The sequence below is a fragment of the Herpailurus yagouaroundi genome, unplaced genomic scaffold (genome assembly GCF_014898765.1).
Source record: "Herpailurus yagouaroundi ecotype Mexico unplaced genomic scaffold, PumYag 165, whole genome shotgun sequence".
Taxonomy (NCBI): Eukaryota; Metazoa; Chordata; class Mammalia; order Carnivora; family Felidae; genus Herpailurus; species Herpailurus yagouaroundi.
Window position 1 is genome coordinate 14,765,403 of NW_024412406.1, and position 16,603 is coordinate 14,782,005.

The 16,603-nt window shown below is 45.5% G+C and overlaps 1 protein-coding gene across 4 annotated transcripts in view; it reads right to left on the reverse strand.

Moving 5' to 3' along the window:
• The window catches only part of SULF1 (sulfatase 1), a 178,002-nt gene that overhangs the window by 14,639 nt on the left and 146,760 nt on the right, over positions 1-16,603 (reverse strand). For all 4 annotated transcript variants that reach the window (XM_040487645.1, XM_040487642.1, XM_040487644.1 and 1 more), the window contains 9 exons: positions 13,037-13,247; positions 10,152-10,398; positions 8,230-8,326; positions 7,662-7,756; positions 7,278-7,343; positions 6,019-6,191; positions 3,002-3,144; positions 2,784-2,907; positions 651-684 (listed from right to left, as the gene is read on the reverse strand). In XM_040487645.1, coding sequence (XP_040343579.1) covers positions 651-684; positions 2,784-2,907; positions 3,002-3,144; positions 6,019-6,191; positions 7,278-7,343; positions 7,662-7,756; positions 8,230-8,326; positions 10,152-10,398; positions 13,037-13,247 — 1,190 coding nt within the window. The remainder of the gene's footprint in view (positions 1-650; positions 685-2,783; positions 2,908-3,001; positions 3,145-6,018; positions 6,192-7,277; positions 7,344-7,661; positions 7,757-8,229; positions 8,327-10,151; positions 10,399-13,036; positions 13,248-16,603) is intronic.

Below are 16,603 nucleotides of genomic sequence, written 5' to 3' on the forward strand. Positions count from 1 at the left end.
GTGCGGAGACCTCTCTGCAGGGCTTGACTCCAGGTACCCTGTCCCCAACCCAGCACCTTCTCCTCACTCACCACCACCCTGCAGAGCCTTTGGAATCGTATCACTGCTGCCTTTCACCACCCACTCTAATTAAGGAGTCTTAACAAGGAAGCTCCTTCTATTTCCTCCAACTTCGGCTTTTGAATGCTCTTAAATTTCCCATCACTCCTTTTTGGGTCTTGGGTCTTTGACATTCAATTATACTTTGTAAAAAATCTCTAAACCAGTTTCCATGAAGCCTCTCCACCAAATCAATGTGTGAGCACCACAAGGGAAAGAATTCTCCCAAACTCTCCCCAGGGCTCCCAAAGGTCATTCTACTTTTCCCCCCCCCTTTCACAGCAATCCATGCTTAAAAGCATCATCTAATGAGCAAACACGCATGGGAGTAAATGCTCTGAGAGACATCCCGCTGTGACAGTCAGCTGATTAAAAGCAAAATGACAGATCTGTAACCAACGACACAATATGGTGGAGAATGCTGTTAGCACATGCACGCACCCACACTTTGCTCTGTGCAGCATGGTGAGGAACAGAAATTAGTTGAAATGGCTGGATCATGCAATTATTGGGAAAGAAGCTGTGGGGGAGAATTAAAAAAATGTGAATACCTGTGTAGGTCATAGCTTCCTCCATCTTTATTTCCTGACATAGGAAAATACAAGAGTAATTTATGTTAGCTTTAGAACTCATAAAACCATTCACTATGTCGTTTTCCATGCACAACATCTAAATCCTAGAAAGAAACATATTGTGTTAAATACAGACAGTGCTGAAGTCCCACAGAGCTTTTCTAGTAGACAGGTTCAAAATGAGCAGTGAAAGCTATAAATTAAAAGGTTTGAGATAAAATGTATAGGAGTTTCTTTGGTGGCAAAGGAGGAGAGAGCCCATTTAAAAGCAGTATGAGGGGCGCCTGGGTGGCGCAGTCGGTTGAGCGTCCGACTTCAGCCAGGTCACGATCTCGCGGTCCGTGAGTTCGAGCCCCGCGTCAGGCTCTGGGCTGATGGCTCAGAGCCTGGAGCCTGTTTCTCATTCTGTGTCTCCCTCTCTCTCTGCCCCTCCCCCGTTCATGCTCTGTCTCTCTCTGTCCCAAAAATAAATAAACGTTGAAAAAAAAAATTTAAAAAATAAATAAATAAATAAAAGCAGTATGAAAAGTACTTCCAGTCAGTCTCAGTAAAATTTTGGTTATTTTTAGACAAAACAGTTGGGAAAAAAGGGGGGAGGGCAACAATCATCTCCTGTAGGAATTGTCTAGAAGGTGGAGGGGACTACTGGCTTCACTGGCTCTCCCTCGTGTGTCATTCCATCAAGAGACTATCAGACTTCCCTGAACAGAGTTAGGTCACCACCAGTAAGAGAGCCAGGTCCTTTGGGGGAGAGCTGTCTGGGTATAAAATTTCGAAAAGCAATAATTGGTTCAATTTCTAGGCCTTATTGAGATTTTTCGTTTGTTTATTTTGTTTTTGGTGTGTGGAGGGGTAAGATTTGAGGAAAAGCTCAAACAGATAAGCAGGATATCTGAAAAGATTGGAGCTGGGTGGGGTCAGCGACCAAAGACCTATTCTGCAGCTCAGTCAGGACTGGACTTTACAGGCGGCCAAATGATTTGATTAAGGTGTTAACTGAGAAGTGTTGGCCGATGGCTGTGAGGTGACCTCTCTCACAGTGTTTATAATTTCTTTTGGGGTCTTTGCAGCTTGAAAGCCTCAGGACCCTGCAGGGGTGGAAATGACAGGAGGCAGACATTGATTTTTTGGAGGTAGGACCCCCTCCCCCCCTTCAAGTCACATGACCCAGGGGAGAGGCCTACTTTTAGGGCTGGTGATATTGGCTCTGCCAGGTGCCCAGAGACACCGGCCGTTAGGGACACAAGGCAAACTCAGCTGCATACAAAGGGCTCCTGCAAACCGCTCCCCACCATCACAGAGTTCAGCTCTTTGCTCTTTTGGGGTTGGCTGCCGTGCTGATGCCAATGACCTCGCCAGTGCCAGCTCCTTCTCCTCCCTTCATTGGACTGCTGGAATTTACGTTTCTACAGGAATTACGACAAACTGAGTATTCTCATCAATTAGGAAAGAGCTGGGACAGACACCGAAAAAAATGGCAGCCTCACAAACCACAGGCGAAATTAGTTTCATGCTGCAGATCTGGGAGGGAGCATCTAGTTGATTCCATATGGACCCTCTAACACTGCTGGGTCCCAAGACTGAATTACCCAAGTATCTCTAGTTTCAGAGGGGAAATACTGGTACAAGAAATCGAATTCACTGTGTCACGGGCAGGGGTCCAATTAGGGCAGCTCCCAACTGTGCTAAGCAGAAACAGGACATTGTGTGTTCCCATCCAAATTCAGTTAAAAAATGAGGATATCCTGGTTTGCCTAAGAGTATAGATCACGCCTGTTGACAGCAATAACAAATAAATCCCCAATGCCTTCATCCTGCTTGCCAGTGGATGCTTCTATCAGGAAGGTTTACTAGTAGAACAGACGTGTGGGACAAATTGGAATAAAACACTCACCAAATCTTTTGGCGTGTTAAATTTTTCATTAATGCTCCCAGAGATAAACTTAGAGAACAGATTATGTTTGGAACTGCCTGGAAGTGTCCCAATCTCTGGGTTTCTATGCATAGCGTCGTTTCAAAGGCAGAAAACTTGACAACACAAAGAATTTCCCAGGAAATACAGGAAACAACAACAACAACAACAACCACCTTCCCCCACCCCACCCCCCTTACCGACTTCAAGGCCCTTAGGTCTTGGATTGCACTGCTTATACCCTTGGCAGCTTCTGAGCTCCATGAGTTGTACATGTAGCTGGTTCAAAATGCCCCGTTCCACTGTGTGCACTGTGTTTGTGAGCTGTGGGTGAAGAGGCCAGGACAACATATTGAAGCTCATGTTCTGGCTGTTTTGTTTCCAACAACCTTCATAAAATGAAAACATACTGACTTACCTGATAAGGATCTGTATTCATATCAAAATACTCCAAAAAGCCAGTGGCGAACTCACAGAAAAGAAAATTATGCGTCTCATTAACTGTACGCAAACACCAGTAGGTATTATTGTTAGAGCTCGTGCAGGCGCAGAAGGATCCCACTGTTGGTAAAAAAGAAAAACGAAAGGCAAAGAATGAAAGAAACGAAAACGTAGGCAGGCTAGCCATTCTAGCATTTCCTTATCTTTATAACTTAGGGGCACATTTTCTTTCTTGTAAGTACTATGTGTTTAGATGTTAAAAAAATTGTATTTTCCCCCCTCTCGAAGAGGTGGAAAGTGGGGGAGGGTGGAAAACGGGGAGAACGCTGGCAATCTATGATCGTGAATACAGGCTGAAGGCCAGGGTGAAGTTTTAGGCACGCTGGTTTGCCCCCCGCCCCCGTTGGGCAGTGGTCTCTGGAATAGGGTGGGTGGAGAACAGGAAGGGAATTATCAGAATTTACATTTCTGGTTATTTTTATCTTTTATTTATTTTTTTTAAAGGATAAAATGGTTCTAAAATAAAGAGGTGGACTGGTGCCCTTGAGTGTCCTCATCTGGCCACACGTCACAAATGGTGCATGGAAAGAGGGGGTTCTGCAGCGGGAAGGGGTTTACAGATGACTTGAGCCCAGCTCAGTGGATTGAGGGATGATGTAATTTGTGATCATTGTAGACGACACTTTCACATGAGACAGGCTATGACCTTGAACAGCTTTGGCACCATGCAGAGGCTCACTGGTTTTCTGGTGGAAAGTGTCTCAGACACTTTGGAAACAAAACAAACCATCCAGTCTTCTTCTATAGAAAGAAAGTTTCTAAATTTCTGACCTCTCCTGCAACGATAATTGAACTTTAGAAATATGCTGTCTAGCAAATACTTTTAAAGCAGTTGGAATAGGCACACTTAATGCGCATTCATCGTCTACTATGTACTTTGCATGTATTAACTCATTTAATCCTTAAAAAAATCTTATGAGACAAAGGTTATTGTTATTTCCATTTTACAGATGGGAAAAACGAGGCTCAGAGAGGGTGAGTAATTTATCTGAGGTCACACAACTGACAAGTAGCAGCATTAAGGGTCTGGCTGGAGGGTATACCCTTAACCACTATATGTCACTTACCCACCTATCCAGTATTAAACACACTAAATCTGTCCCCTTAAGCTAAAAGAAATGTTTTAGACAACGAATGAGAAATGATTTTTTTTTCTAATTTTATTTTGATAGACTATTTTTAGAGCATAAGATGGTTCACAGCAAAACTGAGCGGAAGGCACAGAGAACTTCTAGAGAATACCCCCATCTCCACAGATGCAGAACCTTCCCCACTATCAATATCTCTCAACACGGAGACAACTAATGAACCTACATGAACACGACGTCATCACCCAAAGTCCACAGCCTACATTAGGGTTTGCTCTTGGTGTCGTACGTCCTATGGGCTTTGACCAACGTACGGTGACATGTGTCTCCCAGCATAGGGTCACACGCTGCTGGTACGTCACATCGCTGACCTAAAGATCCGCATTTCTCCATCTATTCCTTTCTGCCCACGGGAGATGCTTTTTCAGGCTGCCGTGTTTCCAGGGGCCCAGCCCAGAGCTTGGCGGAGAACAGACCCCCACAATCTGAATGACCCTCAGAGATCCTCATGTCCCGGTTTAGGGGACGCCATGGAAAGTCAGGATGCTATGAGTTTAAGAGTTCACTTGGCTTTAGCGTGGCTGGAAATGAAAATGCAAACTTGAACGCTGAAATCAAAAGGCATCAAAATGGAAAGACAAAACAAAAATCCTCACAGGTAGGCCTGAAACTCCCAAAGAACGGGTCTTGGGTTCCTGGAGTCTCCAAATCCCACTTGGGGAAACACTGACCCAGCTGGTCCTACTGTGATCTTTTCAATGAGGAGATCTGGGGTTTTAGCTACTCCCTGGGTCGGTAAGCCTTCAGTCAGATGATGTGCCACAAGTATTTAGGGCATTATTTCTAGATGGCCTCAGTGAACACTGTGCACAGACCACCAAAACAAATGTTAAGTATAATTTTAAAAGCACACAATTGTTATTATTCCATGTCACCAGCAATTCCGTATAAAACTAAATATTTTGTGGAGTCTCTATTCTTCCCCGCAAACATGACACTAGGTAGTTAAGGGGGCTGAGAATTAGTAGGATATGGCTCCTGCCTTTAAGGGGGTTTCACTTCCTTTTATTATACTTAGAGCATTACATGAAATACAGCAGCGACAAAATACATAAGAGGCAAAATCGTTTGCCCATTTATTTAGTTATTCAGTCATAGAGCAGTCTTGCTGGGTGGGCACTTTGCCAGGAGGTGGGCACTATGTGAAATAACACCAACAGGAGAAAGACCCAGGGCGAGCTTGGCCTTTTCAAGTAAAATGTGAAAACAAATCTCTAAAGAAAAAAATAATGCTTGGCAAAAAATCATTCTAGAAAATAAGAGGATGCTCCCCACTTGAGTTATTCTAGATCCCTGGTTTTATGCGGCTGAAGCCCTGGTCTTCAGGACTGTAGTGTGAGTCACTGTCTCTGCGTGGCAGCAGTTAGTGGCATTTAGAAGGAGCAATTGATACGAGGTGATGGGTGTTAATGCAATCATCATTTCACAGTCGGCAAAACCTTGGTTTTCGAGCATAATTCGTTCTGGAAACATGCTTGTAATCCAAAGCACTTGTGTATCAAAGCGAATTTCAAGAGCCGTTGGCTCAGCTGTGATCGTGTGACGTTCGGCGTCATGGACCGCTCGTACTGCAAGACATCGCTCGTTTGTCCAGTTACAATTTATTAGAAACGTTTGCCCGCCTTGCAGAACACGCGCAGAGCAAGTTACTCGCAATCCAAGGTTCCACTGTGCATAGACGTCAGGTCTGTCTGCTATATACCTTAACACTTATACAGCGCTACTCCATAAAACTGGGAGAAAGATTTCTAAAAAACCCTCAAAAACCAAACCACTCAAAACTTACGGTTCCAGAACGGGGCCGTCTGCCAGTGGTTGTTGTCATGCGTGAAGCAGGTGAGGCCCGGGAGGCTGCATTCCTCCCCCTTCCTCTGCCTTTTCTTCTCCTTCCTCTCCTTCTTCCTCCTACGGTTCTCCTTGAAAAGCTGCAGTTTGCTGTCTACCTCCTGAGCAGCTTCCCTATCCCAACAGAAGGGATCTGTTAATGATCGGAGAGCACTTTCCCAACGGAAACTACTATCTTCGCTCTGTATCTCACACAAATAGGCAGACACACAATAATAAGATGACTTTTATTTTTCACAGAGGGCCTCCTCAAACTCTAATCGGCAAGAACGAAGGTATACTCATTAAGTGACAGCTCGCTTAGAATGTTACGGAGCCTTGGGGCGCCTGGGTGGCTCAGTCAGTTGGGCATCTGTCTTCAGCTCAGGTCCTGACCTCGTGAGTTTGAGCCCAGCATCGGGCTCTCGGCCGTCAGCACGGAACTGGCTTCGTTCGGATCCTTTGTCTCCCTTCTCTCTGCCCCTCCCCCACCTCTCAAAAATAAACATTAAAAAAAATTGTAAAAAAAAAGTAAAAAGAATTTGATTGAGCCTTAAAGGATCAACGTTTTCTTTCTTATGTACATGTAAACACTGGTGGAAGTACGTGTCAGTGTGAATGCGTGGATCCTGCCACACCCTGTGGACAAATGGCTTCACTTCCTGGGGACTCAGTATTTATCAGCCATAACGTCAATGGATAGTTGGATTAGATGCCTTGGAAAGAATTTCCTTTGGTTAGTATTTTGTTATTTTCCATAAAAGTCTCAACTTCTAATATCCTAAATCCCCTTCATACACCAATTATATTATTATTTTAAAAATACGTGTATTTCTTCCAACTTTCAGAACTTAGCACAACTGCAGACTACCCTACGGAATACACCAACCTAAGCAAGACGGTCCCCATTTCCCAATCACTGTCCACAGAAAACAGAGCATGGAATAAAATCCAGTTACCTTCCCAACATTGGCAGACAACACATAGAGAATTAGAACAAACTCCTCATAGCTCCTCCTCAAAGGGTTCCAAAAACATTGCCATGCTCTCTCAGCAAGGTGTGGGCTTTGTTTCCAGCTTCTGGGACTGGGTGCCCTCTTGGCTGAATCTGCTTGTATGAAGCAGCACCACTTGGAACAAGGGGGTCCCTGCTGTGTTTCAGAAGTGCCCAGTGGACAGTCCTTCACTCCCAGCAAATGTGGAAAACAGAGAGTCACTTACTTAAATGGGTGGAGATGACTCTTCACCTTCTCTTGCTTTTTCACACCTTTCTCTTTATTATAATAGCTACGGGCAAGAAGATTGAAAAGTGAGTCTTAGTCCCACATTTGATCAGACAGTTCATTTTAGAAACAGAAGGCAGAATAGAAGGAAAGCTGTTACTTTGTCGTAACTATTTAGCTCAAAGGGACCTTTTAACCTTGGGCTGAGGTTTATGACGGATCTCATTTGACCCGAACAGGTTAGGTCATTACAGTACATGGTAACAAATTCAGTTTGTTACGCCTTCTGTTGGCATAAGAGAGAAACAAGCCTGCTGCTTATCACTGTAGCTTGCGGAAACACGAGTTTAGAAAAAAGACCGTGGGATGGTTACACGCTCACCTCTGTTTACTACAGGCACATTCCTCGGGTTTTCTCCTCTTTAGGTGCCCCCTCACTTCTCTCAAATTCTTAATTTTATCTTGCAAAGCTTCAATCTGGAAGACACATACTTGAACAGTTACCTTTTAAGGCAAGGATTTTCTATGCTGCCTACCTCTCTTTTACTTTCTGTGTTCCATCATCCTAGCTATTCATCTGAGATGATAATTAACTTGGAAACCCACTGGGCACGGAATACGCCTACCTCGATATTCCTACTGATGTGCTGTAGGTAAACATTAACAGATGTCTCAACTTAGCAACTGAATCATTTCCTCGCAGAGATTTCAGTCTGCGTTGGGCCAGTCCCCGCTATGATTTTTACACTCTATTTTGTTTTCAGGCAGGACCATCCCTCTATCACTGGGGAAAGATAAATACCCTGCTACTCTATTTTTCACATAATTGTAATTATAAAAAAAAAAAAAAAGATGAAGTGGACACTCAGTGAGCCCCACCGGTCACAGCCGGGCTGGCGAGCCGAGCTCACATTTGGAATACACCTTCCAATCACAGAGCCGTGGCTAACCTCTTTATCAATGTATGCCTTGTGGTCCTTCCAGGCTCTGGCTGATTGATACAGTTCTCTCTCACAATGGATTGTATCATTCGGAAGAATAAAGCACCTGCAGAAACAAACCCAAAACAATAGAAATAGGTTCATATGCTAATGTTAAAATAAACATTAGAAATAGCAAAGGGAATATAATTATCTTCTAAACTCTTAATTTGGATGCAAGCAGTTGTTTGGAGCTGAGCCATAGACCAGGATGCGTGGCAATGTCTCCTGACCCACATTTACCGGTGTGGGTAAATGATGGTGACAGAGACAGACCGTTACTAAGATCGCCTTTCACAGCAATATTCAATATTCATGTCTCCAAGAACAGATAACCACCGGAAAACTCCAATTTCGAAAGCCTCATCAAATGTCACAGGAAAAATGCCACAGTTATGATGGAAGAAGAAGTAAGTTGCCTGATTAGAGAAATGCAGAGTTAGAAGGGGGTTATTTATCCCATTCATTTTGTTACAGACAGGCTGCCTGAAGCACCCCATTAAGTTTGAAGCGAAGAGGGGCACCTGGGTGGCTCATCGGCTAAGCATCCGACTCCCGGTCACGATCTCACAGTTTGTGGGTTTGAGCCCCGCGTCTTCGGGCTTTGCTCTGACAGTGTGGAGCCTGTTTGGGATTTTCTGTCTCCCTCTCTCTCTGCCTCCCCCCTCCACCTCTCAAAAATAAATAAATAAACATTTTTAAAAAGTTTGAAGCAAAGAAACAGCCTTAGGGATAGAGAGGAATTGGGATAAGGGGTCAGTCAATACTAAAAGTGGAACCCTGGTCTAAATCTCTTAGTGTATAACTATAACGACTGTAGTTGACCCTGGAAGAACACGCATTAGAACTACACAGGCTCACTTACGTGCAGATTTTTTTTTTTTTTGGATAAACACAGTACAGTACTGTAAACATCGTCTCTTCCTTGTGATTTTCTTAAAAACATTCTCTTCTCTAACTTACTTTATTATAAGAATACTGTATATGATACATATAAAATATGTGTTCATCAGCTGTTTATATTATCACTAACACTTCTGGTCAGCAGTAGGCCATTAGTAGTTAAGTTTCTGGGGAGTCAAAAGTTATACGTGGATTTTCAACTGTGTGTACGGGGGGGAGGGTCTGTGTCCCCAACCCCCACCGTGTTCAAGGTCAACTGTACGGGCACCGGAAGACCAGACCCAAAGATAAAGATCCTGACAGAGCTCATGACAGCATGCCTCCCCAAAGTGATATAATGAGAGAGAGAAAAAAAGACCCTGCTAATACATTCAGAAAGAAAATTTTTCTCTATCAAGACATGACCTGGATCTTGGAAGGAAATGGAGAACCAAGGTGGTCCATTAGAGCTGTGAGATTATCAGCTCCCTTCCCTGTTTCCACGGCTCCCGAGGCCCTCCGTGCTTTCTGGGTTCTGCACGGGTTCGTGAGGTGTTCCTGCGTCTTACGACCGTTCTCCAGGCCCCACGGCCCTCCCGTGGGCTGGGTTTCGTTCCTGAGGCTGTGAGCGCACCACTGTTCTGAGCCTCAGTAACGGTGCAGCACCCAGAGCCTCTACCAGTGCCAGTAATGGCTTCCATCTGTTACCCAGACTCCCACAAAGGTAACCGTTCAAGGGCAGAACTCCATGCCTGCTAAGTTAAGATGTGACAGAACCACTCTGGCTGATCAGCCTTAATGCGAAACCGAGCCCAAAGCATGTGTCCAAATGCACGACTGTTTGGACTCCCCGTGGCTTCTTTAAACCCTGGTTGTTATACAGGCCAGCCTCCAGACCCAAGTGGTATCACTTTCCGTGCCAAGTGGTATCACTTTCCGTAAAGAAGGAAGACACTGATAAGATAAGGTGACAACTGTGAACTCAGCCCTCGAGAACTGAGCCTTCCTACTTGTGGGTCACTCGGACGGTGGTGGGCAAGCCCAGGGCATTGCCTCTGTCTGCCAGCATCGTGTCCCCGTCGCCCGCAGCCTGGTGGCCTCCAGGCCCCCGGGGGCCTTCATCATGGCGCTTGGCGATGTTTCTTGGTCTCAGCACTTGCAGCTCTTCTTCTTCCAGGTTTATGTCATATATTTCGCCTTCAAATTCGACGGACAAAGAACGTGTTTGCCGAGTGTGGACAAATCTGGGCTTGTACTCTGGAAATAAGGGAAGATGTGTTAATACGGACATCCAGGTGTAGTTGAGGAGGGGGGAGAACCACCACCTGGCTCAGGGGGCATGCTGGGAAGGGGCAGGCAGTATGTACCGCACCGTTGAGGGGCAGCGGGGTGCTGTGGGCAGCCCCCTGGAATCCTCGTCCAGAGCCGTGGGCTCTCGTCCGGCTCTGGCACTGCCCGGCAGTGCGGTGGAGGGCACGTGCCTCTGGGCCTCGGCCCTTCATCCCTCCAGGCAGGGGGGAGGTCTGGGCGCCTTCTAAGCTCCTTTCCACTTACGGCAGGCTGTGAACTTGCACACTGCGTTTTCAACGCGAACTGCTAAGGCAGTTTGTTTGGATAAAACTATACTCCCAATTACGGTATTAATAATGATACTGTCATTTATCGAGCTTTTGCTATGTATCACCCACCTGATACTTATCTCTAACCCACAATCTTGGAAGGCCTGTATTATTATAATACATCCTTACATTAAGAAAACATATTAGATTGTCCAAACAGGCTCGTAGATCTGGTGCTACGCTTCTCCAGGAGGGAACACTGAAGCTCTGAATGCTACCTCGCAAGTGCGAGGTTACGTAGCCCACAGCTGTGGGAACCAGGACTCTAGTTTCCCAGGTTCTAAAGGCTACAGTCCTCCCACCACATTGGGCTGCTTGTGCCAAAGGGTAAATGCTCTCGACACCTTATATTTGTGCAAATGAAAGAGGAATGCTCTAAGAAAAATTAAGTGTTGCAAATGTTTTTATCAGCCAGCTGACTAGCGATACCTGGCAGATGGAGGGCAAGGCCAGGAGAGGCCAGCGTGTTTTCTGGTCACTGTAAGCCACTGCTCATGGCGTGTTAGACAAGAGCTTTCACCAGCAAACCTTTGCCCCTCCTTACGAGATGCACTTGGGATCTGAGGGCGCCTACTCACGTGGCCTTTCTCTCTCCAGCCTGATGCTAAAATAGGAAGAAGGGGGGGCACACAGGCTACAGAATCAGAATAGTGCTCGCCACAGGATCTCGCTGTGATGGCAGTTTCTAGAGGAGGAAACGCCTCTGTAACAATCAGCAGGCCACTGAGGGTGGTCAGGAACACCTCCTGTCCTCGAATATGTGAGCTTCCATGTGGTTTGAAAGGGTGGCCCCAGACATCTCCAGTTTGTGTTCAATGAGAACAACAGCAGGGTTTACGGTCACTGCTGTGGAGTGACATTGAGCCTCCTGGGAGAGAGGAGGCTGTCCCTACCTCCTAGCCCAACACTGGCAATCAGCTTCCGTTAAGGGAGGCTGTGGGGAATCTTTGTCATTTGTTGGCTTTCCATTTGATATCTTTGTGTGAACTATTAAACCTGGCATTTTCTCTCAGGGAGGAAAAAAAATCTCCCAAATCAATCATTCTCAGCCTTTGGGTTATGGATTCCTTTAAGAATTTATTGAAATTTATACTCAGAAAGTTATTGAAAGTTTTACACAGAAGTCCATCTGTGGACTCCAGGATAAAAAAGCCAATGCTGGGGCGCCTGGGTGGCTCAGTTGGTTAAGCGTCTGACTTCAGTTCAGGTATGATCTCGAGGTTTGTGAGTTCGAGCCTGGCGTCGGGCTCTGTGCTGACAGCTTGGAGCCTGGAGCCCGCTTCAGATTCTGTGTCTCCTCCTCTCTCTGCCCTTCCCCGGCTCATGGTCTGTCTCTCTGTCTCTCAATAATAAATAAATGTTAAAAAAAAAAAAAAAAGCCAGTGCTAAGAGCGTCTATTGTTCTAGTGATTGATTTGATTTCCAAATTTACATTATGGGGGACACAGGCCTGGCTCAGTCAGTACAGCATGCAACTCTTGATCTTGGGGTTGTGGGTTCAAGTTCCACATTGGGCGTACAGCCTACTTAAAAAAAAAAAAAACTACCTAATTTACAACACGGAATTGAACTTGATGTATCTTACTGATTTCCAAACCCGTATAGAAAAAATTGCCACAGATGAGTCACTTCTCACATTCAGCCACTAGATGGCACTAGACTCTCATTCTTTTATACAAGGTGCCCGACTGGGTTTTCACATCTGTACAATCATAGGAATCTTAAAGCTGCCTGATAGGGTTTTTATAAAGAAGATGGCAAGCAGTGCTTTTCATACTGAATTTGACTGTTTGACCATCCCAGCCAACAAGAGGAATTAAACAAAAACTGTCCTAAAACAGATGTGCCTAAAAAAACGCATGTATGCTTTTCTTACTAGTTAAATGCATAAGCAATGAAACCTTGACTTTTTATTTTCTCCTTTTTTTTTTTAAAGTAGCTCAAAGCAGACTAATCAGGATATTAGCATTAATGTAAAATACACCTGACTTAACCTCTACCCTCTGCCCCTAGCCCCACCTTTTACCCTGTATGGCTCTTTCCTGTGTGTGTTATGTTTTGTCTGGTGTGTTTACTGAATATATTTTCGTTCTATGCTTAAGTTAAAGTGTGCACATACCAAATTAGCTCTCGTATTTGGAACAGGACCATTATTTGCTTTTGCCCCAACGCCATGCATTGATAATATCTAAAATGTGGAAGGAGCGGCCTTTTCTCTCTAATGTCCACTTGCAAAGCCTTGGCCTGCCACTGAGACGTCACTGCGGGTTGCTTACTGGGAGTCCCCTGGTTTCTCAGGAACTGCCTTTGGCTCTTCCTCTGGCTTCTGCCGGTGCGATAGCCAGGCTCTCCGCAGCTGCATTCCTTGTCGTGGAAGCCGCGAGAATAGAGGTTCCGCATGCTCTGCCGCACGGTGAGCAGGTCACTGGATCCTTTACACTTGTGAATTCGGAGCTTGCCAGATGTGTCCTCAATGCACTGCCACTTCTGCAAAAGCCAATGTGAGAGCGGTTTACCCCTCCTGCTCCAGGTGCTTCGTATCACGGGCCGCTGCATCGGGTTCCGGAAGCCCGGGCAACCCCGATAAGCAGAGCCAACGAAGGAAGGTAAGCTTTTAACTGACCCTGCAACGAGCCTACCCCCGGTTCTCTCGGTTATTTCTCTCACGGGAGGCAAAGACAGATGACGCCGGAATCATTGGAAATCAGAACTACCTCGGCGACACTAGAGCCCAAAATTGATACATAAATGCTCAGGATCCAGACTAAACAGTCTTGAGTGAGACACGTAAAAAGCCCTGAATTCACCCAGCCACAGAGCACAGCTGTCACGGCTGTTTTCACCAGACCCCTCTTCCTCTGGAAAAACAAACCTGGCTGCTTTGTTCTCAAGCCCCTGAATTTCTGACTCGGGCCAGGGAAGAGTGGCACGTGAGGGAGCCGGAGAGGAGTTTAATGGGAGTCTGTTGCTGCGCGGGCCAGCTCTCACAGGGCCGGGATGTTAGCAAACGTGTCAGGGGTTCTCTGGGCCTCTTCTTATCCTCCTCCGGACCCCGCAACCCTGAAGAGACAACGCGACAGGCACGGCGGGGGGGGGGGCGGGCCCGGTGGGCACTGGGTTTTCTCCTTTGAGCCTTCTATAAAGCCTGCCGCAGACACGGCAGGCTTACTTCTAGATCAATGGGACGCGGCACTGGGTCTCCCTGTCCCTCCCACCTGCTGCCCAGGCTTCTTGAACTTCAGTCTGCCTGAAGTAATAGCACTTCTCCTCGGGGCATTTCATGGGATCCTCCGTATGTTACCTAAAGGCCTAATAACCTTCCTTTTACTTTCTCTTTTCCCCTGGCCTCCTCTCTAAAATGGTAATTTGGGAAGTATGCTGACCTTGGTCTGAAGTTGACCACAGTTGTGACAACACGCTGTCATGCAGTGTTATCAAACTTTTGTCTTTTTTTCCCTTCCATCTATGAGTATCCCCCGTATACAATTATTGACACTTTTCTCTAAATGGACACATTTCTAAGCAGTGGCCAAAGCAACAGCCCCTGTAAAATTATGTATTTGGTGTGCCAGTTCCATATTTCAAATACATATTAAAATAAATAAAAAATTATTAAATAAAAGATGCTCTTTCCTGAGCCACATATAATGATCTCACCATACCCTCCTTGTGTACCTGTAACCATACTTTGGATTGCATTTTAATTTCAAGGTGATCTGATGCAAGGCAAAATTTAGTCAAGGGTCCCAGATGGCTTGGCCAGCAGACAAAGGACGCTCGTGTACAAAATGGAGTGCGATCCACTGAGATACCACCTCACACCAGTCAGAGTGGCTAAAATGAACAAATTAGGAAACAACAGGTTTTGGCGAGGATGTGGAGAAACGGGAACCCTCCTGCACTGTTGGTGGGGATGCAAACCGGGGCAGCCGCTCTGGAAAACAGTGTGGAGGTTCCTCAAAAAATTAAGAATAGATCTACCCTATGACCCAGCAATAGCACTGCTAGGAATTTACCCAAGAGATACAGGAGTGCTGATGCATAGGGGCACACGTACCCCAATGTTTAGAGCAGCACTTTCAACAATAGCCAAATGATGGAAAGAGCCTAAGTGTCCATCAACTGATGAATGGATAAGGAAGATGTGGTTTATATATACAAAGGAGTACTACTTGGTAATGAGAAAGAATGAGATCCTGTCATTTGCAGCAACATGGATGGAACTGGAGGGTATTATTAAGTGAAATAAGTCAGTCAGAGAAGGACAGATATCGTATGTTTTCAGTCATATGTGGATCTTGAGAAACTTAACACAAGACCATGGGGGAGGGAAAGGGGAAAAAATAGTTACAGAGAGGGAGGGAGGCAAACCATAGGAGACTCTTAAATACAGAGAACAAACTGAGGGGGTCGGGGGGGGTGGGGGAGAGGGGAAAGCGAGTGATGGACATTGAGGAGGGCACTTGTTGGGATGAGCACTGGGTGTTGTATGTAAGTGATGAACCACGGGAATCTACTCCAAAAACCAAGAGCACACTTTACACCCTGTATGTTAGCCAATTTATCAAGAAATTATATTACAAACAGAAAACAAAACAAACAAAAACCCTACCCCAAAAACCAAATGGAGTGTGACCATTCACAATGGACCAATGTACAGAGTCATGCTTTGTTTTTTCTTAATGGAGCCATGTGCCCTCAATAAGCATTGAATTATCGGTGCTGCCTTTGCACTTCTACCCGATAGTCCCCAAATTCCGGGGCCATAGGGCTTGTTCTGTGATTTTGCTTTAGCCCCCATACACTCGGTGCTACAGAATTCGGTGATTTCAAGCCACGTCAGGTTACAGTCTTCTTTTGTGGCTTGACCAGCATATCCTGAATGTCCATCATCTCCATCCCGAGAAGCAGGCTCAAGGGACAGGGCAACTCTATTTACAAAGCCATGAAAAGGTGACACAAACAAGCACAGTCAAGGACTAACTAAGTTAGAGATAATTTAACTGAAGAAAAAAAGTGAAGTCAACTTGATCAGGCACACAGGACTTATGTCAGGTCAGTGGTTCTCACACATGGCTGGGCTTCGGGAGTTTCAAAAGCTCCCCTGGTGATTCTAATGTGCAGTTGGGGTTAAGAACAACCGCTTTCAATTTGCGACTGGTTCTTGGACCTCTTTGCAGCTGGAATCCCTGGCAGGGGCAAAAGAGGTCTAAGTAGCTCGGACGGAGGAGTCTTTGGGAAGGATATATGCATTTTGGGGCGTGGATATGCAAAGGAAGCTGTGTCTAGAAATGCACTGATGCAATCAGGTCAGAAAACGACTCTAGTTGAACAGAGGTACACTTCCAGCTCGTCTACACTGGCAGGACTATGCATTCTCTGTAAGAGTAACCAGTTTTCCTTACTTTCTCTCCATAGGTAGTTGACAAGTGATAGAATTTCGTCTTTGCAAATGCTTAGCGGAAAGCTGTGTGTGCCTGTTCTGCCATTCAAGGTGGAGACCAGTGACTTTCAAGCCTGGGTGTGTGGCACTTCCAGACACATCCAGTGAGCTTGAGGAAGTGTCGTGAAGTTCTTGAGAAAAGTTCTCAGAAACAGATATACAATTCCCTTAAGGAATAACGATATGCCCTGTGGAATTTTTGCTGGTGAGAAGTGTCAGCAAAATCAGTGATAACCTTTTATAGCTCCAGAAAGTTTGGTGATCAGTGATACTAGAGTGTCAGTCTAGATCTGTATTTGTCCTAAATGCAAATGGTTTCAGACTTCTCCATCTATCTGGGTAACCTCTAACTCCAGCATTCAAAAACTAAGAGTTTACTACTTAATTCCAAGGGTAGCAA